This window comes from Oncorhynchus tshawytscha, linkage group LG16 (assembly GCF_018296145.1).
Source record: "Oncorhynchus tshawytscha isolate Ot180627B linkage group LG16, Otsh_v2.0, whole genome shotgun sequence".
In the NCBI taxonomy this organism is placed as follows: domain Eukaryota; kingdom Metazoa; phylum Chordata; class Actinopteri; order Salmoniformes; family Salmonidae; genus Oncorhynchus; species Oncorhynchus tshawytscha.
The window spans coordinates 75,867,423-75,889,635 of NC_056444.1; the positions used below are offsets into that span (position 1 = coordinate 75,867,423).

At 44.8% G+C, this 22,213-nt stretch overlaps 2 protein-coding genes across 4 annotated transcripts in view; both read right to left on the reverse strand.

The window, feature by feature from the left end:
- Positions 1-489: 489 nt before the first annotated feature.
- Positions 490-3,728, reverse strand: LOC121839693. Its single transcript, XM_042299936.1, has 3 exons — positions 3,714-3,728; positions 998-1,667; positions 490-863 (listed from the first exon to the last, which is right to left on the reverse strand). The coding sequence occupies exons 1-3, from the start codon at positions 3,726-3,728 to the stop codon at positions 490-492; spliced, it is 1,059 nt and encodes a 352-aa protein (XP_042155870.1).
- LOC112215234 (zinc finger protein 385A) overlaps positions 3,160-22,213 on the reverse strand; it is a 149,122-nt gene continuing 130,068 nt past the window's right edge. For all 3 annotated transcript variants that reach the window (XM_042299650.1, XM_042299653.1, XM_042299652.1), the window contains 4 exons: positions 19,540-19,896; positions 8,027-8,211; positions 6,345-6,437; positions 3,160-6,008 (listed from right to left, as the gene is read on the reverse strand). In XM_042299650.1, coding sequence (XP_042155584.1) covers positions 5,733-6,008; positions 6,345-6,437; positions 8,027-8,211; positions 19,540-19,896 — 911 coding nt within the window. In that variant the 3' untranslated portion in view covers positions 3,160-5,732. The remainder of the gene's footprint in view (positions 6,009-6,344; positions 6,438-8,026; positions 8,212-19,539; positions 19,897-22,213) is intronic.

Genomic DNA, 22,213 nt, shown 5'->3' on the forward strand with positions numbered 1-22,213 from the left:
GAGGGTTGAGACATCCTCCTCTACCCTGTGCTGAGGGTTAGCTGTAATCCCTATAGAGGTTGACACATCCTCCTCTACCCTGTGCTGAGGGTTAGCTGTGATCCCTATAGAGGTTGACACATCCTCCTCTACCCTGTGCTGAGGGTTAGCTGTAATCCCTATAGAGGTTGAGACATCCTCCTCTACCCTGTGCTGAGGGTTAGCTGTGATCCCTATAGAGGTTGAGACATCCTCCTCTACCCTGTGCTGAGGGTTAGCTGTAATCCCTATAGAGGTTGACACATCCTCCTCTACCCTGTGCTGAGGGTTAGCTGTGATCCCTATAGAGGTTGACACATCCTCCTCTACCCTGTGCTGAGGGTTAGCTGTAATCCCTATAGAGGTTGAGACATCCTCCTCTACCCTGTGCTGAGGGAGCTGTAATCCCTATAGAGGTTGAGACATCCTCCTCTACCCTGTGCTGAGGGTTAGCTGTAATCCCTATGAGGGTTAGCTTGACACATCCTCCTCTACCCTGTGCTGAGGGTTAGCTGTGATCCCTATAGAGGTTGACACATCCTCCTCTACCCTGTGCTGAGGGTTAGCTGTAATCCCTATAGAGGTTGACACATCCTCCTCTACCCTGTGCTGAGGGTTAGCTGTGATCCCTATAGAGGTTGACACATCCTCCTCTACCCTGTGCTGAGGGTTAGCTGTGATCCCTATAGAGGTTGACACATCCTCCTCTACCCTGTGCTGAGGGTTAGCTGTGATCCCTATAGAGGTTGACACATCCTCCTCTACCCTGTGCTGAGGGTTAGCTGTGATCCCTATAGAGGTTGACACATCCTCCTCTACCCTGTGCTGAGGGTTAGCTGTAATCCCTATAGAGGTTGACACATCCTCCTCTACCCTGTGCTGAGGGTTAGCTGTGATCCCTACATCCTCCTCTACCCTGTGCTGAGGGTAGAGGTTGACACATCCTCCTCTACCCTGTGCTGAGGGTTAGCTGTGATCCCTATAGAGGTTGAGACATCCTCCTCTACCCTGTGCTGAGGGTTAGCTGTAATCCCTATAGAGGTTGAGACATCCTCCTCTACCCTGTGCTGAGGGTTAGCTGTAATCCCTATAAAGGTTGAGACATCCTCCTCTACCCTGTGCTGAGGGTTAGCTGTAATCCCTATAAAGGTTGAGACATCCTCCTCTACCCTGTGCTGAGGGTTAGCTGTAATCCCTATAAAGGTTGAGACATCCTCCTGTACCCTGTGCTGAGGGTTAGCTGTAATCCCTATAGAGGATGACACATCCTCCTCTACCCTGTGCTGAGGGTTAGCTGTGATCCCTATAGAGGATGACACATCCTCCTCTACCCTGTGCTGAGGGTTAGCAGTGATCCCTATAGAGGATGACACATCCTCCTCTACCCTGTGCTGAGGGTTAGCTGTGATCCCTATAGAGGATGACACATCCTCCTCTACCCTGTGCTGAGGGTTAGCTGTAATCCCTATAGAGGATGACACATCCTCCTCTACCCTGTGCTGAGGGTTAGCTGTAATCCCTATAGAGGATGACACATCCTCCTCTACCCTGTGCTGAGGGTTAGCTGTGATCCTTATAGAGGTTGACACATCCTCCTCTACCCTGTGCTGAGGGTTAGCTGTGATCCGTATAGAGGTTAGCTGTGATCCCTATAGAGGTTAGCTGTGATCCCTATAGAGGTCAGCTGTGATCCCTATAGAGGTTAGCTGTGATCCCTATAGAGGTTAGCTGTGATCCCTATAGAGTTTAGCTGTGATCCCTATAGAGGTTAGCTGTGATCCCTATAGAGGTTAGCTGTGATCCCTATAGAGGTTAGCTGTGATCCCTATAGACGTTAGCTGTGATCCCTATAGAGGTTAGCTGTGATCCCTATAGCGGTTAGATGTGATCCCTATAGAGGTTAGCTGTGATCCCTATAGAGGTTAGCTGTGATCCCTATAGAGGTTAGCTGTGATCCCTATAGAGGTTAGATGTGATCCGTATAGAGGTTAGCTGTGATCCCTATAGAGGTTAGCTGTGATCCCTATAGCGGTTAGCTGTGATCCCTATATAGGTTAGCTGTGATCCCTATATAGGTTAGCTGTGATCCCTATAGAGGTTAGATGTGATCCCTATAGAGGTTAGATGTGATCCCTATTGAGGTTAGCTGTGATCCCTATAGAGATAAGCTCTGAGCGCAATAGAGGTTAGCTGTGATCCCTATAGAGGTTAGCTGTGATCCCTATAGAGGTTAGCTGTGATCCCTATAGAGGTTAGCTGTGATCCCTATAGAGGTTAGCTGTTATCCCTATAGAGGTTAGCTGTTATCCCTATAGAGGTTGACACATTTCCAATGCAGACATCTTTGTTGTTAGTCTATTTTCAAACAGCTGCATGTCTCGGCCTCCTACACAGTGAATTAGGGTTAATATCTCTACTGATCTGCGCTGGCCCTCCTCTCACCTAGCACTGCCACAGGAACGACAGGAGGGCACAGTACCCTGCAGTCATTTTCTCCTCTCCCTGACCTCCACGCTTCACACATTGGGAAGAGACTGCCTGTTGTCACCCACAGTAATAATCTAACAAGGACATATAGGGCCACCAATGGGAGAAGGACCTAGGGTCACCTCTAACCAATTGGAGAAGCACCCAGGGCCAGGGCCAATTGGAAGAGAACCTAGGGGTCACCACCAATGAGGAACAATGTTGCTTTCTCACTTTGATTGTGCCCCCAAGAGCAGGAAGAGGAATTTACAGTCTTATGGAGTATTGCCACAGTTATACATGACTAGACACATTTATTATAGCAAAGACCTCTGACATACTGCAGTAACATTATTCTCTCTGTGCTGACATACTGCAGTGACATTATTCTCTCTGAACTGACATACTGCAGTAACATTATTCTCTCTGACATACTGCAGTGACATTATTCTCTCTGTGCTGACATACTGCAGTGACATTATTCTCTCTGAACTGACATACTGCAGTAACATTATTCTCTCTGACATACTGCAGTGACATTATTCTCTCTGTGCTGACATACTGCAGTGACATTATTCTCTCTGAACTGACATACTGCAGTGACATTATTCTCTCTGTACTGACATACTGCAGTAACATTATTCTCTCTGATATACTGCAGTGACATTATTCTCTCTGACATACTGCAGTGACATTATTCTCTCTGAACTGACATACTGCAGTAACATTATTCTCTCTGACATACTGCAGTGACATTATTCTCTCTGAACTGACATACTGCAGTGACATTATTCTCTCTGACATACTGCAGTGACATTATTCTCTCTGACATACTGCAGTGACATTATTCTCTCTGACATACTGCAGTAACATTATTCTCTCTGACATACTGCAGTGACATTATTCTCTCTGTGCTGACATACTGCAGTGACATTATTCTCTCTGAACTGACATACTGCAGTAACATTATTCTCTCTGACATACTGCAGTGACATTATTCTCTCTGACATACTGCAGTGACACTATTCTCTCTGTGCTGACATACTGCAGTGACATTATTCTCTCTGTGCTGACATACTGCAGTGACATTATTGTCTCTGAACTGACATACTGCAGTGACATTATTCTCTCTGTACTGACATACTGCAGTAACGTTATTCTCTCTGATATACTGCAGTGACATTATTCTCTCTGACATACTGCAGTGACATTATTCTCTCTGAACTGACATACTGCAGTAACATTATTATCTCTGACATACTGCAGTGACATTATTCTCTCTGAACTGACATACTGCAGTGACATTATTCTCTCTGACATACTGCAGTGACATTATTCTCTCTGACATACTGCAGTAACATTATTCTCTCTGACATACTGCAGTGACATTATTCTCTCTGACATACTGCAGTAACATTATTCTCTCTGACATACTGCAGTGACATTATTCTCTCTGACATACTGCAGTGACATTATTCTCTCTGAACTGACATACTGCAGTGACATTATTCTCTCTGTGCTGAAATACTGCAGTGACATTATTCTCTCTGTGCTGACATACTGCAGTAACATTATTATCTCTGACATACTGCAGTGACATTATTCTCTCTGTGCTGACATACTGCAGTAACATTATTCTCTCTGAACTGACATACTGCAGTAACATTATTTTCTCTGACATACTGCAGTAACCTTATTCTCTCTGTGCTGACATACTGCAGTGACATTATTCTCTCTGACATACTGCAGTGACATTATTCTCTCTGAACTGACATACTGCAGTAACATTATTCTCTCTGTACTGACATACTGCAGTAACATTATTCTCTCTGATATACTGCAGTGACATTATTCTCTCTAAACTGACATACTGCAGTGACATTATTCTCTCTGAACTGACATCCCGCAGTGACATTATTCTCTCTAAACTGACATACTGCAGTAACATTATTCTCTCTGACATACTGCAGTAACATTATTCTCTCTGTGCTGACATACTGCAGTAACATTATTCTCTCTGACATACTGCAGTGACATTATTCTCTCTGTGCTGACATACTGCAGTAACATTATTCTCTCTGTACTGACATACTGCAGTAACATTATTCTCTCTGACATACTGCAGTGACATTATTCTCTCTGAACTGACATACTGCAGTAACCTTATTCTCTCTGACATACTGCAGTGACATTATTCTCTCTGAACTGACATACTGCAGTAACCTTATTCTCTCTGACATACTGCAGTGATATTATTCTCTCTGAACTGACATACTGCAATGCATTATTTTCTCTGTGCTGACATACTGCAGTGACATTATTCTCTCTGAACTGACATACTGCAGTGACATTATTCTCTCTGTGCTGACATACTGCAGTAACATTATTCTCTCTGACATACTGCAGTAACATTATTCTCTCTGACATACTGCAGTGACATTATTCTCTCTGAACTGACATACTGCAGTAACCTTATTTCCTCTGAACTGACATACTGCAGTGACATTATTCTCTCTGACATACTGCAGTAACATTATTCTCTCTGACATACTGCAGTGACATTATTCTCTCTGAACTGACATACTGCAGTGATATTATTCTCTCTGACATACTGCAGTGACATTATTCTCTCTGACATACTGCAGTAACATTATTCTCTCTGTGCTGACATACTGCAGTGACATTATTCTCTTGGTTTGGAGGTGCATAGTACAGTAAGAACACTTAAGACCAGAATGATGAGGAAAGAGTATGTATACGCATCACATACTGTACTGAAAGGTAGTTGCAATGGAGGTGTGTGTGTGTGTGTGTGTGTGTGTGTGTGTGTGTGTGTGTGTGTGTGTGTGTGTGTGTGTGTGTGTGTGTGTGTGTGTGTGTGTTTTATAAGAGCCATCAGTGTGATGGATCTCACAGTTTGTGGGGAGAGAGAGGTGAGAAATGAACAAGCATACTGCAGTCCATCCAATGCATACTGAGTATCTCTCCTTCTATTGCCCTCTCTCTCCTTCTCTCTCCATCAGTCTATCACTCACAGTCACAAGCCTCTGAGATGGAAGGAGAGTTTTAGCTCAGGGAAAAAGGAAAACGAGGGACTCCATCTCCTTCTTTCAGATGCTCTCTTCCCTTTCATTTCTTCTCATCTACATGTTTCTTTGTTTACCGATGGTTTGTTTGTTTACATTTATTTCTTCACAGTGTGCTTTTGTAGTGGCTGCTCCTGACTGGCCGAGGTGGAGGAGGTGGAGTCAGTAAGGAGAGAAGAGGATTGGCACGTGGGAGGTGCGCATGGGCCCGGGGGCGGGTCTTAAGATGGCATGGCTGAGAGGTGGGCCCTGTAATAGGTGGTGGTGGTGGTGGTGATGCGGGTGGTGCTGGGCCGAAGACGCAGCTGCAGCACGAAGCTGAGCCAATTGGTGGTTCGAGGAAGCGGCTGCGGCCATCGCCGCAGCAACAGCCAGGGGACTGGGCAAGAGCCCTGCCCCCAAACATTTGGAGAGATCCTTAGAGAAGTGCAGAGAGGACTGAGGGAGGGAGAGAGGGAGAGAGGGAGAGAGGGAGTTAAGTGGCAGACGCTGAACACATGTAGCACAAAACAAAGATAGAAAACCATTTCAGTTTGTACCTATTTGATCTGTCTTAACACAGAGGCTTCTGATTAGACTGTATGTCCAGCACATTCCAAAATGGAACTTCAGGGCATTAGTAATGCATCTACCTACTGATTACTCAGAAAACAACCTCCTCACTATCAGTGGATAAACTAGTGAATTTGAGCTAGCCCTGGCAAGGGATAATCATTAGTTAAACTAGCCTTGGCCCAGTAGAGGTCAGGTAAGTGATCAGAAGTGAAAGGTTACCGTGAGGTCAGCTACCCTGTGCTTCTTGTGTCGGCTGAGAAGAGGGTTAGGTTTCCCTGCCACTCCGTCCCGGTGCCTTCGACTAGATATGTGCTGCAGGGAGGGAGAGCGATATAAAGGGTTAGACAGCAGCCAGACGACACAGGACCGACACAGTCATATGGCGACTGCGGTTGCACCATAATTATTTCCCCGATTCAATCTTCTCAGTTAGTACATAAGGAGTACGTGCTGGCGGTCAATTTGGAATAGAAGTCACCTCTAGGGGTCTTCAGGGGCCTAGTGTAAAAATAAGACATCACATCTAGGGGACTTTAGGGGCCTAGTGTGAAAATGAGAAGTCACCTCTAGGGGTCTTTAGGGGCCTAGTGTGAAAATGAGTAGTCACCTCTAGGGGTCTTTAGGGGCCTAGTGTGAAAATGAGAAGTCACCTCTAGGGGTCTTTAGGGGCCTAGGCACCTAGTCTTTAGGGGCCTTGAAAATGAGTAGTCACCTCTAGGGGTCTTTAGGGGCCTAGTGTAAAAATGAGACATCACCTCTAGGGGTCTTTAGGGGCCTAGTCACCTCTAGGGGTCTTTAGGGGCCTAGTGTGAAAATGAGACATCACCTTTAGGGGTCTTTAGGGGCCTAGTGTGAAAATGAGACATCACCTCTAGGGGTCTTTAGGGGCCTGGTGTGAAAATAAGACATCACCTCTAGGTGTCTTTTGGGGCCTAGTGTAAAAATGAGACATCACCTCTAGGGGTTTTTAGGGGCCTAGTGTAAAAATGAGACATCACCTCTAGGGGTCTTTAGGGGCCTAGTGTGAAAATGAGACATCACCTCTAGGGGTCTTTAGGGGCCTAGTGTGAAAAGAAGTCACCTCTAGAGGGGCCTTGTGTGAAAATGTCACCTCTAGGGGTCTTTAGGGGCCTAGTGTAAAAATGAGACATCACCTCTAAGGGTCTTTAGGGGCCTAGTGTGAAAATGAGAAGTCACCTCTAGGGGGGGCCTCTTTAGGGGCCTAGTGTGAAAATGAGACATCACCTCTAGGGGTCTTTAGGGGCCTGGTGTGAGCCTAGTGTAAAAATGAGACATCACCTCTAGGGGTCTTTAGGGTCCTAGTGTAAAATGAGACATCACCTCTAGGGGTCTTTAGGGGCCTAGTGTGAAAATGAGTAGTCACCTCTAGGGGTCTTTAGGGGGCTGTTGTGAAAATGAGACATCACCTCTAGGGGTCTTTAGGGGCCTAGTGTGAAAATGAGTAGTCACCTCTAGGGGTCTTTAGGGGCCTGTTGTGAAAATGAGACATCACCTCTAGGGGTCTTTAGGGGCCTAGTGTAAAAATGAGACATCACCTCTAGGGGTCTTTAGGGGCCTAGTGTGAAAATGAGAAGTCACCTCTAGGGGTCTTTAGGGGCCTAGTGTAAAAATGAGAAGTCACCTCTAGGGGTCTTTAGGGGCCTAGTGTGAAAATTAGTAGTCACCTCTAGGGGTCTTTAGGTGGCTAGTATAAAAATAGGACATCACCTCTAGGGGTCTTTAGGGACCTAGTGTGAAAATGAGAAGTCATCTGGATAAAGCGGTCTACTGTATGTGGCCCCCGCCTCTCTCACCTGTTTGAGTTACAGTTCAGGATTGACCCGCATGTTGCAAATCCCACACACACACACATGCACGCACGCACACACCATCTTCCTTACCTGTTTGAGTTGCAGTTCAGAGTTGACCCTCACGTTGCAGATCTCACAGTGGAAGGTGCGTTCCTCAGTGTTGGGGTCCAGTGGTCCCCCTCCCAGCTCCCCCGGGGGTTTGGGGCCCAGCCGAGGGTACGCCTTGATAGGACCCAGCCCACTGCGAGCCTCCAGGATTGTTTTGTGTTTGGTACCTACACACAAAAGTTTTCTTTAATTGACTTAAAGAAAATGGTGTCTAACTATCCCGTGAGGGATGGGTCAAGACACAAAGTAAAAATGCATTCATCCTTCATTTACTTCATTTACACACACACACACACACACACACACACACACACACACACACACACACACACACACACACAACACAAAGCATCAGTCTTTAGTCCAGGATGACATCACCCCAAAACTATCATAAGTGTATACACCATGCTGAACTGTTCTATAACCCCATCTATCAGCCACAGCTTATTGAACTGTTCTATAACCCCATCTATCAGCCACAGCTCATTGAACTGTTCTATAACCCCATCTATCAGCCACAGCTTATTGAACTGTTCTATAACCACATCTATCAGCCACAGCTCATTGAACTGTTCTATAACCCCATCTATCAGCCACAGCTCATTGAACTGTTCTATATCCCCATCTATCAGCCACAGCTCATTGAACTGTTCTATAACCCCATCTATCAGCCAGAGCTCATTGAACTGTTCTATAACCCCATCTATCAGCCACAGCTCATTGAACTGTTCTATAACCCCATCTATCAGCCACAGCTCATTGAACTGTTCTATAACCCCATCTATCAGCCACAGCTCATTGAACTGTTCTATATCCCCATCTATCAGCCACAGCTCATTGAACTGTTCTATAACCCTATCTATCAGCCACAGGTCATTGAACTGTTCTATAACCCATCTATCAGCCACAGCTCATTGAACTGTTCTATAACCCCATCTATCAGCCACAGCTCATTGAACTGTTCTATAACCCATCTATCAGCCACAGCTCATTGAACTGTTCTATAACCCCATCTATCAGCCACAGCTTATTGAACTGTTCTATAACCACATCTATCAGCCACAGCTTATTGAACTGTTCTATAACCCCATCTATCAGCCAGAGCTCATTGAACTGTTCTATAAACCCATCTATCAGCCACAGCTTATTGAACTGTTCTATAACCCCATCTATCAGCCACAGCTTATTGAACTGTTCTATAACCACATCTATCAGCCAGAGCTCATTGAACTGTTCTATAAACCCATCTATCAGCCACAGCTTATTGAACTGTTCTATAACCCCATCTATCAGCCACAGCTTATTGAACTGTTCTATAACCCCATCTATCAGCCAGAGCTCATTGAACTGTTCTATAACCCCATCTATCAGCCAGAGCTCATTGAACTGTTCTATAACCCCATCTATCAGCCACAGCTTATTGAACTGTTCTATAACCCCATCTATCAGCCACAGCTTATTGAACTGTTCTATAACCACATCTATCAGCCACAGCTTATTGAACTGTTCTATAACCCCATCTATCAGCCACAGCTTATTGAACTGTTCTATAACCACATCTATCAGCCACAGCTTATTGAACTGTTCTATAACCCCATCTATCAGCCACAGCTTATTGAACTGTTCTATAACCACATCTATCAGCCAGAGCTCATTGAACTGTTCTATAACCCCATCTATCAGCCACAGCTTATTGAACTGTTCTATAACCCCATCTATCAGCCAGAGCTCATTGAACTGTTCTATAACCCCATCTATCAGCCAGAGCTCATTAAACTGTTCTATAACTCCATCTATCAGCCTCATTGATACGTTCAGCCACAGCTCATCACCATGAGTATCTGGGATCTATCTCCTCATAATGGTGGGGAATATGACAATGACAAATATTAGGATGTGTTAACTAGCTGTTAGAGTATTAACTAGCTGCTAGAGTATTAACTAGCTGTTAGAGTATTAACTAGCTGCTAGAGTATTAACTAGCTGCTAGACTATTAACTAGCTGTTAGAGTATTAACTAGCTGCTAGAGTATTAACTAGCTGCTAGAGTATTAACTAGCTGCTAGAGTATTAACTAGCTGTTAGAGTATTAACTAGCTGCTAGAGTATTAACTAGCTGTTAGAGTATTAATTAGCTGTTAGAGTATTAACTAGCTGCTAGAGAAGTCTCTGTACTGTACTGCAATCTGAACCACAGGAGGTTGGTGGCACCTTAATTGGAGAGGACGGGCTCGTGGTAATAGCTGGAGCCGAATGGTATCAAATACATCAAACATGGTTTCCATGGGGTTGATTCCATTCCATTAGGTCTGTTATGGCCATTACTATGAATCGTCCTCCCCTCAGCAGCCTCCTGTGATCTGAACTTTCCTCTAACTCAGCACTGGTAGGATGCAGAGTAGAGTACACAAAGTACATGTACAGTTAGTGAAATCTGATGGTGTAGGGTGAAGTTACCCCTATATGCTGATATTGAGTCAGTTAGTCCTTTCCCCCACTAATGGTTAAGGTAAGGATTGGGGAAGGGGAAGCTGGGAAACTTCACCTGGAGTGGAATGGGACTAGGAGGGGAGGTGTAGTATTAATATGAACCACTAGAGGGCCACGGTGATGTGGTAACGCTGTAGGCTACAGTAGTGGTGTTATGGCTGTAACCGTACATGGAGGTCTCCACTGTTAGAGTTGACATCGGCATAGAACTGAAAGACGTCTATCTATCTCTGTTCTTTTAGGGTAGCCAGTTGAATGTTCTGGGTTAGGGTTAGCTTTTCTGGGAGGTCATGTGCCAACATCTAGATGACATCTGTAATATTGAAGTCAACTCGGTGCATAGGTCAACTGCTTTTGGTCTTCAAAGAATGGAAGTATGGTTGTCCCGTGCAGTATGTTCTGTGAGCTGCCTCGTGGTGGAATGTGAGTGTTACTCTCTTGTTCAAATGGTTTGCATTACACACACAGACAGCCCTGACGATGTTAGTTCTGGTCTTCTTAATGCTGGTCCTCTGAATGACGAGGTCATTACGTTCAGAAGGTGCTATTAATGTGTGGAATCTAGAGGTTATTAGTCATGACATCACAATACAAAGGTGCATTCAAACTCAAGAACTTCTAGCCTTCAAAGAGTGAAAGAGCTGTCTGTTTTCTGTGCTCTCTCTCGTGCTGAAATATGAGTGTCATTCCTTGTTCAAGTTGTGTGCATTAGATTGACTGACAGCATACATGTTGTTGTGCCAAAATAGTTCCTTTCTAACTAGTGTGTTAGAAAAAGGGCAGTGTGCTCAGTCTAAAAATATGATTCTTATTTCCTGCATTACACACAGATGTCCTGCTACCAAAATTGTTCCTTTATAACTAATTTCATGTTTTGTTCTTGGATGAAAAATTCTAGTCATGTCCCCACTACACCCCTGATCCCAGAACCTCAATCACGCCATTTTGCACTTGGTCTGACCGAGAGTTTGTTTACGTCCCAAATAGCACCCTATTTCCTGTATGGTGCTCTGCTTTTCAACAGAGCACTGGTCAAAATTAGTGCATTCTATAGGGAATAGGGTGCCAAAGGTTGGCATTTTACTTTGACTTGTTCTCCCAAATCCCTGATCTTTGAGCAGTGAGTAATAGGTTACAGCAGGATGACATGGGGGAGGTGGGGGAGGAGGGGGAGGTGGGGGAGGAGGGGGATAAAGAAGAAGGAGGAGGAGGGAGGTCTGGAATGACTGATTTCACTTGTGGCCAATAATGTGCACTTGGAGTTTTTTGCGGCCTTTGTTCTATTCTGTGCAGACAATAGATGAACCCTGTCTGGGTTTTCTCGGCCTGCGTGACGAGCTGCTTGACTCACAGTTACAATGAAACACTACACAAACAGACAGGAGATGTCTCCAAACATGAAAAGAGACAATACACGGCGAGGAACTGTTTTGTAAACGTATGATTACGGTTCAACACACACCCATCCACAACCTTACTTCTCAACCTCTCTTTTTGTTCATAGCACTGCTTGTCACACTGTGCATGTCTCTGTTTGTCTGTCTGTTTGTACAACATATGCTTTTATTTGTCAAATTCTTGTTTTGGTAATGAGAGATATTGCTTCCAGATTGTGAGTTGATTTGGACTGTTAATCTTCTCAGATTGAACTGCAGGCACAGTAGATGTCACAGATGCGTGAATGTCTCTGTTGATCTCTGTTTGTTTTATTTCTGTCTGTGTAGCGTACATGATTTTTGTGTGTTTTTGTATGGATGTACAGAATTAATTAGTGTTTGTACTGTAAGAACAGAAGAGAGTGCAATCAACAAGGAGTCTGATTTTATTCCTTTATCTCTGTGTCCTGTCCCTAGGGCTCAATAAAACATCTAATCTCTGTGTGTCCTCTCCCAAGGGCTCAATAAAACATCTAATCTCTGTGTGTCCTCTCCCTAGGGCTCAATAAAATATATAATCTCTGTGTGTCCTCTCCCTAGGGCTCAATAAAACATCGAATTGCTGTGTGTCCTCTCCCTAGGGCTCAATAAAACATCCAATCTCTGTGTGTCCTGTCCCTAGGGCTCAATAAAACATCTAATCTCTGTGTGTCCTCTCCCTAGGGCTCAATAAAACATCTAATCTCTGTGTGTCCTCTCCCTAGGGCTCAACAAAACATCTCATCTCTGTGTGTCCTGGGCTCAATAAAACATCTAATCTCTGTGTGTCCTCTCCCTAGGGCTCAATAAAACATATAATCTCTGTGTGTCCTGTCCCTAATCTCTGTGTGTCCTGTCCCTAGGGCTCAATAAAACATCTAATCTCTGTGTGTCCTCTCCCTAGGGCTCAATAAAACATCTAATCTCTGTGTGTCCTGTCCCTAATCTCTGTGTGTCCTGTCCCTAGGGCTCAATAAAACATCTAATCTCTGTGTGTCCTCTCCCTAGGGCTCAATAAAACATCTAATTGCTGTGTGTCCTCTCCCTAGGGCTCAATAAAACATCCAATCTCTGTGTGTCCTGTCCCTAGGGCTCAATAAAACATCTAATCTCTGTGTGTCCTCTCCCTAGGGCTCAATAAAACATCTAATCTCTGTGTGTCCTCTCCCTAGGGCTCAACAAAACATCTCATCTCTGTGTGTCCTCTCCCTAGGGCTCAATAAAACATCTAATCTCTGTGTGTCCTCTCCCTAGGGCTCAATAAAACATATAATCTCTGTGTGTCCTGTCCCTAATCTCTGTGTGTCCTGTCCCTAGGGCTCAATAAAACATCTAATCTCTGTGTGTCCTCTCCCTAGGGCTCAATAAAACATCTAATTGCTGTGTGTCCTCTCCCTAGGGCTCAATAAAACATATAATCTCTGTGTGTCCTGTCCCTAGGGCTCAATAAACCATCTAATCTCTGTGTGTCCTGTCCCTAATCTCTGTGTGTCCTGTCCCTAGGGCTCAATAAACCATCTAATCTCTGTGTGTCCTGTCCCTAATCTCTGTGTGTCCTGTCCCTAGGGCTCAATAAAACATCTAATCTCTGTGTGTCCTGTCCCTAATCTCTGTGTGTCCTGTCCCTAGGGCTCAATAAAACATCTAATCTCTGTTTGTCCTGTCCCTAATCTCTGTGTGTCCTGTCCCTAGGGCTCAATAAAACATCTAATCTCTGTGTGTCCTGTCCCTAATCTCTGTGTGTCCTCTCCCTAGGGCTCAATAAAACATCTAATCTCTGTGTGTCTTCTCCCTAGGGCTCAATAAAACATCTAATTGCTAATTGCTGTGTGTCCTCTCCTTAGGGCTCAACCAAACATCTAATCTCTGTGTGTCCTGTCCCTAGGGCTCAATAAAACATCTAATCTCTGTGTGTCCTCTCCCTAGGGCTCAATAAAACATCTAATTGCTGTGTGTCCTCTCCCTAGGGCTCAATAAAACATCTAATTGCTGTGTGTCCTCTCCCTAGGGCTCAATAAAACATCCAATCTCTGTGTGTCCTGTCCCTAGGGCTCAATAAAACATCTAATCTCTGTGTGTCCTCTCCCTAGTGCTCAATAAAACATTGAATCTCTGTGTGTCCTGTCCCTAGGGCTCAATAAAACATCTAATCTCTGTGTGTCCTCTCCCTAGGGCTCAATAAAACATATAATCTATGTGGTTCCTCTCCCTAGGGCTCAATAAAACATCTAATTGCTGTGTGTCCTGTCCCTAGGGCTCAATAAAACATCTAATTGCTGTGTGTCCTGTCCCTAGGGCTCAATAAAACATCTAATTGCTTTGTGTCCTGTCCCTAGCGTTCAACCAAACATCTAATTGCTGTGTGTCCTCTCCCTAGGGCTCAATAAAACATATAATTGCTGTGTGTCCTGTTCCTAGGGCTCAATAAAATATCAAATTGCTTTGTGTCCTCTCCCTAGGGCTCAATAAAACATCTAATCTCTGTGTGTCTTCTCCCTAGGGCTCAATAAAACATCTAATTGCTAATTGCTGTGTGTCCTCTCCTTAGGGCTCAACCAAACATCTAATTGCTGTGTGTCCTGTTCCTTGGGCTCAATCAAACATCTAACCTCTGTGTGTCCTGTCCCTAATCTCTGTGTGTCCTGTCCCTAGGGCTCAATAAAACATCTAATTGCTGTGTGTCCTGTCCCTAGGGCTCAATAAAACATCTAATCTCTGTTTGTCCTGTCCCTAATCTCTGTGTGTCCTGTCCCTAGGGCTCAATAAAACATCTAATCTCTGTGTGTCCTGTCCCTAGGGCTCAATAAAACATCTAATCTCTGTGTGTCCTCTCCCTAGGGCTCAATAAAACATCTAATCTCTGTGTGTCCTCTCCCTAGGGCTCAATAAAACATCTAATTGCTGTGTGTCCTCTCCCTAGGGCTCAATAAAACATCCAATCTCTGTGTGTCCTGTCCCTAGGGCTCAATAAAACATCTCTTCTCTGTGTGTCCTCTCCCTAGGGCTCAATAAAACATCTAATCTCTGTGTGTCCTCTCCCTAGGGCTCAATAAAACATCTAATTGCTGTGTGTCCTGTCCCTAGGGCTCAATAAAACATCTAATTGCTGTGTGTCCTCTCCCTAGGGCTCAATAAAACATCCAATCTCTGTGTGTCCTGTCCCTAGGGCTCAATAAAACATCTAATCTCTGTGTGTCCTCTCCCTAGGGCTCAATAAAACATTGAATCTCTGTGTGTCCTGTCCCTAGGGCTCAATAAAACATCTAATCTCTGTGTGTCCTCTCCCTAGGGCTCAATAAAACATCTAATTGCTGTGTGTCCTCTCCCTAGGGCTCAATAAAACATAGAATATCTGTGTGTCCTGTCCCTAGGGCTCAATAAAACATCTAATCTCTGTGTGTCCTCTCCCTAGGGCTCAATAAAACATATAATCTATGTGGTTCCTCTCCCTAGGGCTCAATAAAACATCTAATTGCTGTGTGTCCTGTCCCTAGGGCTCAATAAAACATCTAATTGCTGTGTGTCCTGTCCCTAGGGCTCAATAAAACATCTAATTGCTTTGTGTCCTCTCCCTAGGGCTCAATAAAACATCTAATCTCTGTGTGTCTTCTCCCTAGGGCTCAATAAAACATCTAATTGCTAATTGCTGTGTGTCCTCTCCTTAGGGCTCAACCAAACATCTAATTGCTGTGTGTCCTGTTCCTTGGGCTCAATCAAACATCTAACCTCTGTGTGTCCTGTCCCTAATCTCTGTGTGTCCTGTCCCTAGGGCTCAATAAAACATCTAATTGCTGTGTGTCCTGTCCCTAGGGCTCAATAAAACATTTAATTGCTGTGTGTCCTGTCCCTAGGGCTCAATAAAACATCTAATTGCTGTGTGTCCTGTCCCTAGGGCTCAATAAAACATCTAATCTCTGCGTGTCCTCTCCCTAGGGCTCAATAAAACATCTAATTGCTAATTGCTGTGTGTCCTCTCCTTAGGGCTCAACCAAACATCTAATTGCTGTGCGTCCTGTCCCTTGGGCTCAATCAAACATCTAACCTCTGTGTGTCCTGTCCCTAATCTCTGTGTGTCCTGTCCCTAGGGCTCAATAAAACATCTAATCTCTGTGTGTCCTGTCTCTAGGGCTCAATAAAACATCTAATCTCTGTGTGTCCTCTCCCTAGGGCTCAATAAAACATCTAATCTATGTGTGTCCTGTCCCTAGGGCTCAATAAAACATGTAATTGCTGTGTGTCCTGTCCCTAGGGCTCAATAAAACATCTAATTGCTGTGTGTCCTCTCCCTAGGGCTCAATAAAACATCTAATCTCTGTGTGTCCTGTCCCTAGAGCTCAATAAAACATATAATTGCTGTGTGTCCCGTCCAGTGTGTGCAAATGAGGTAGGATATGGGCGGTACGGCAATAAATAGGCCATAGTGGTGAAATAATTACATTATAGCAATTAAACACTGGAGTGAGAGATGTGCAGAAGATGAGTGTGCAAGTAGAGATACTGGGGTGCAAAGGAGCAAAATAAATCAAATAAATAACTGTATGGGGGATGAGGTAGTTGGATGGGCTATTTACAGATCGGCTATGTACATGTGCAGTGATCTGTGAGCTGCTCTGACAGCTGGTGCTTAAAGTTAGTGAGGGAGATATGAGTCTCCAGCTTCAGTGATTTTTGCAATTCGTTCCAGTCATTGGCAACAGAGAACTGGAAGGAAAGGCGGCCAAAGAAGGAATTGGCTTTGGGGGTGACCAGTGAGATATACCTGCTGGAGCGCGTGCTACGTGTGGGTGCTACTATGGTGACCAGTGAGCTGAGATAAGGCAGGGCTTTACCTAGCAAAGACTGATAGATGACCTGGAGCCAGTGTGTTTGGCGACAAATATGAAGCGAGGGCCAGCCAACGAGAGTATACAGGTCACAGTGGTGGGTAGTATATGGGGCTTTGGTGACAAAACGGTTCGCACTGTGACAGACTGCATCCAATTTGCTGAGTAGAGTGTTGGAGGCTATTTTGTAAATGACATCACTGAAGTCAAGGATCGGTAGGATGCTTTGTTGCGAAATAGGAAGCCGATTCTAGATTTAATTTTGGATTGGAGGTGCTTAATGTGAGTCTGGAAGGAGAATTTACAGTCTAATCAGACACCTAGGTATTTGTAGTTGTCCACATAAGTCAGAACCGTCCAGAGTAGTGATGCTGGATGGGCAGGGAAGGTGTGGGCAGCGATCGGTTGAAGTGCATGCATTTAGTTTTACTTGCATTTAAGAGCAGTTGGAGGCCACGGAAGGAGAGGTGTATGGCATTGAAGCTCATCTGGAGGTTAGTTAACACAAAATGGTGTCGTCTCCGTAGAGGTGGATCAGAGAATCACCAGCAGCAAGAGCGACCTCAATGATGTATACAGAGAAAAGAGTCGGCCCGAGAATTGAGCCCTGTGGCACCCCCATAGAGACTGTCAGAGGTCCGGACAACAGACCCTCTGATTTGACACACTGAACTCTGTCTGAGAAGCAGTTGGTGAACCAGGCGAGGCAGTCATTTGAGAAACCAAGGCTGTTGAGTCTGCCGATAAGAATGTGATGATTGACAGAGTCAAAATCCTTGACCAAGGTTGATGAATACAGCTGCACAGTATTGTCTCTTATCGATGGCGGTTATGATATCGTTTAGGACCTTGAGCATGGCTGAGGTGCACCCATGACCAGCTGGGAAACCAGATTGCATAGCGGAGAAGGTATGGAGGGATTCGAAATGGTCGGTGATCTGTTTGTTAACTTGGCTTTCAAAAACCTTAGAAAGGCAGGATAGGATAGATGTAGGTCTGTAGCAGTTTGGGTCTAGAGTGTCTCCCCCTTTGAAGAGGGGGATGACTGCGGCAGCTTTCCAATCTTTGGGGATTTCAGATGATACGAAAGAGAGGTTGAACAGGCTAGTAATAGGGGTTGCAATAATTTTGGCGGATAATTTTAGAAAGAGAGGGTCCAGATTGTCTAGCCCGGCTGGTTTGTAGGGGTCCAGATTTTGCAGCTCTTTCACAAAATCAGCTAACTGGATTTGGGTGAAAGAGAAATGGGGAAGGCTTGCGCAAGTTGCTTTGGGGGGTGTAGGGCTGTTGACAGGGGTAGTGGTAGCCAGGTGGAAAGCATGGACAGCCGTAAAAAAAAATGCTTTTTGAAATTCTCAATTATCATGGATTTATCGGTGGTGGCAGTGTTTCCTACATATCACGGGGGCTATTCGATGCTAATCGATGCTAATGCAGTATGCCACAGGATGTTTTTGTGCTGGTCAAGGGCAGTGAGGTCTGGAGTGAACCAAGGACTATATCTGCTCCCGGGTCTACATTTTTTGAATGGGGCATGCTTATTTAAGATTGTGAGGAAAGCACTTTTAAAGAATAACCAGGAATCTTCTACTGATGGAATGAGGTCAATATCCTTACAGGATACCTTGTTTTCGGGAGCGTTTGACAGTGATTAGGGGTGGTCGTTTGACCGCAGACCCATTACGGACGCAGGCAATGAGGCAGTGATCGCTGATATCCTGGTTGAAGACAGCAGAGGTGTATTTGGAGGGCAGGTTGGTTAGGATGATATCTATGAGGGTGCCTGTCTTTACGGATTTGGGGTTGTACCTGGTGGGTTCATTGATAATTTGTGTGAGATTGAGGGCATCAAGCTTAGATTGTAGGATGGCCGGTGTGTTAAGCATGTTCCAGTTTAGGTCACCTAACAGCACGAGCTCTGAAGATAGATGGGGGGCAATCAATTCACATATGGTGTCCAGGGCACAGCTGGGAGAGCAGAAGGTGGTCTATAGCAAGCAGCAATGGTAAGAGACTTGTTTCTGGAAAGGTGGATTTTTTAAAGTAGAAGCTGAATTTGTTTGGGCACAGACCTGGATAGTAAGACAGAACTCTGCAGAACTCTGCAGGCTCTCCCGGCTACTAGCCTTTTAAAATGATACACTTGGATTAGCTAATACAACGTGCCATTGGAACACAGGAGAGATGGTTGCTGATAATGGGCCTCTGTCCGCCTGTGTAGATATTCCATAAAAAATAAGCAGTTTCCAGCTACAATAGTCATTTACAACATTAACAATGTCTACATTGTATTTCTGATCAATTTGATGTTATTTTAATGGACAAAAAATGAGCTTTTCTTTCAAAAACAAGGACATTTCTAAGTGACCCAAAACTTCTGAACGGTAGTGTATATCATTTGTATCAAGGTGTACAACATCTAAAGACCTGCATCACCATACTGAGAGATTTGCAGTTTCTAAAATGACTTATTTAGGTGTTATTGGAGCCTTTGTTCATGTTTTCCGTGGCCCTCATACTGCAGAACGAGCAATGAGAAAGTCTATGGCGGGTGGGGTAGGTTTCTCAAAACCATGTGAAATTGCAAAAAAAGTATCTGGACCTTTCTATAACATGACATTTACATTAATTTTTTTTTAGAATTGGTAAAAAAATAGTGAACCAGCCCTTTAAGTACTAACTATTCAGATGACTACTAAGTGTCCTCTCCTAGATTAGTGACCTGAGAGGGCCACCATACCATACACCCATACTCTAAGCTATGTACCTTTGTTGTGAGCCTCCAGCTGTGAGAGGGAGTTGACGGACACTTTGCACAGTGAGCAGTAGAGGAGCTTCTTGACCTTGTCCTCCTCTGTCTCTGGGCCGGCTGGGGCCCCGGGAGCCACAGGGGCCACTGGAACACCACTCTGCTCAGGGATGGTGGTGTTGAAACCCACTGGGGAGTCAGAGGATGAGGGGAGAAGGGGAGAAGGCGTGAGGGTGGGGGTGGTCAGCATGGGATACACGGAGGGGGCAAGGGGGGAGTCATGGGTGGAGAGGGGAGGCAGGGGGGGTAGGGGCCCAGGCGGGGCCATGAGAGGCCCCCCGTTTAACAGTGGTGGCAGAGAGAGGCGTGGTTCATCTAGAAACAGAGAGAGTAAAAATATGATGTCAAATGAAATGCAGTGTTGGCACAACATCTAAACAGACTTGTTTTTCTGAGTAAAAGTGTAACTAAAACAATGAAGTGTTTACAATAGACTTTCGATGATGCCTTTCAAGTATGTATGTGGTGAAGCAAAGTCTAAATGTTTCCTTTTAACATGTAACCAAACACATCCTTACACAACCCAAGCCCTTCAACTACAACACACTGGCTGGTTCTGAGATCACACAAACCCCATTTTAAGCTAATTTTAACTCACTAATGTAAAGGACTCCAAAAGCAAAACACTGGCCTGCCATTATGGGGAAGTATTTTAGTATTCAGTATGACCTTATCATTGTCTAGTGTTACTATAGCAATTATATATGGGGATTGGAGGAAGCAGGCCTGAAACCAGGGACAGAGCCAATAACATATATAATGATATACTGTACGAACACATGGCATATACTGTATATATGTCTGGGGACAACACTGTAACTTCAATTGACATGTTTTCTCTTTTGAAGTGTCATAGTGTCATTAATTGTATAGTGCACTACTGTTGACCAGCGCCCCCTAGTCTCATTTCCCATAGTGCACTGCTTCTGACCGGAGCGATGCCATAGTCAATAGTAGTGCACATAAGGATTATGGTGCCAATCCGGACGCAGACTGTATGGAGCCTGATCATTGGATGATTGTTCTGTTACTGTATCCATGTCGGTCTCTGCCTGAAGAGGTAGCCTACCGACTTGTATTCGATTCAGACAGCCAAATAAAAAAGCTGTTGTCTCTTCTCGATGTATCAAATGATAAAGCTGTTGTTGAGTGCTTTCGATTCCACTGGTTTCCCAGGCAAATAGGACGTTCTCGATGGCCGCCTCGCTTCGCGTTCCTAGGAAACTATGCAGTTTTTTGTTTTTTACGTGTTATTTCTTACACTAGTACCCCAGGTCATCTTAGGTTTCTTTACATACAGCCGACAAGAACTACTGAATATAAGATCAGCGTCAACTCACCATCAGTACGACCAAGAATATGGTTTTCGCGATGCGGATCCTGAGTTCTGCCTTACAACCAGTGTAACGGAGTGGATTCCATGCAGCGACCCAAAAAAAAAAAACGACTCAGAAAAAGAGGGAAACGAAGCGGTCTTCTGGTCAGACTCCGGAGACGGGCACATCGTGCACCACTCCCCAGCATTCTTCTTGCCAATGTCCAGTCTCTTGACAACAAGGTTGATGAAATCCGAGCAAGGGTAGCATTCCAGAGGGACATCAGAGACTGTAACGTTCTCTGCTTCATGGAAACATGGCTCACTGGAGAGACGCAATCCGAAGCGGTGCAGCCAGCAGGTTTCTCCACGCATCGCGCCGACAGAAACAAACATCTCTCTGGTAAGAAGACGGGCGGGGGCGTATGCCTTATGGCCAACGTGACATGGTGTGATGAAGGAAACATACAGGAACTCAAATCCTTCTGTTCACCTGATTTAGAATTCCTCACAATCAAATGTAGACCGCATTATCTACCAAGAGAATTCTCTTCGATTATAATCACAGCCGTATATATCCCCCCAAGCAGACACATCGATGGCTCTGAACGAACTTTATTTAACTCTCTGCAAACTGGAAACGATTTATCCGGAGGCTGCATTCATTGTAGCTGGGGATTTTAACAAGGCTAATCTGAAAACAAGACTCCTAAATTTTATCAGCATATTGATTGCGCAACCAGGGGTGGAAAGACCCTGGATCATTGTTACTCTAACTTCCGCGACGCATATAAGGCCCTGCCCCGCCCCCCTTTCGGAAAAGCTGACCACGACTCCATTTTGTTGATCCCTGCCTACAGACAGAAACTAAAACAAGAAGCTCCCACGCTGAGGTCTGTCCAACGCTGGTCCGACCAAGCTGACTCCACACTCCAAGACTGCTTCCATCACGTGGACTGGGAGATGTTTCGTATTGCGTCAGACAACAACATTGACGAATACGCTGATACGGTGTGCGAGTTCATTAGAACGTGCGTTGAAGATGTCGTTCCCATAGCAACGATTAAAACATTCCCTAACCAGAAACCGTGGATTGATGGCAGCATTCGTGTGAAACTGAAGGCACGAACCACTGCTTTTAATCAGGGCAAGGTGTCTGGTAACATGACTGAATACAAACAGTGCAGCTATTCCCTCCGCAAGGCTATCAAACAAGCTAAGCGCCAGTACAGAGACAAAGTAGAATCTCAATTCAACGGCTCAGACACAAGAGGTATGTGGCAGGGTCTACAGTCAATCACGGACTACAGGAAGAAA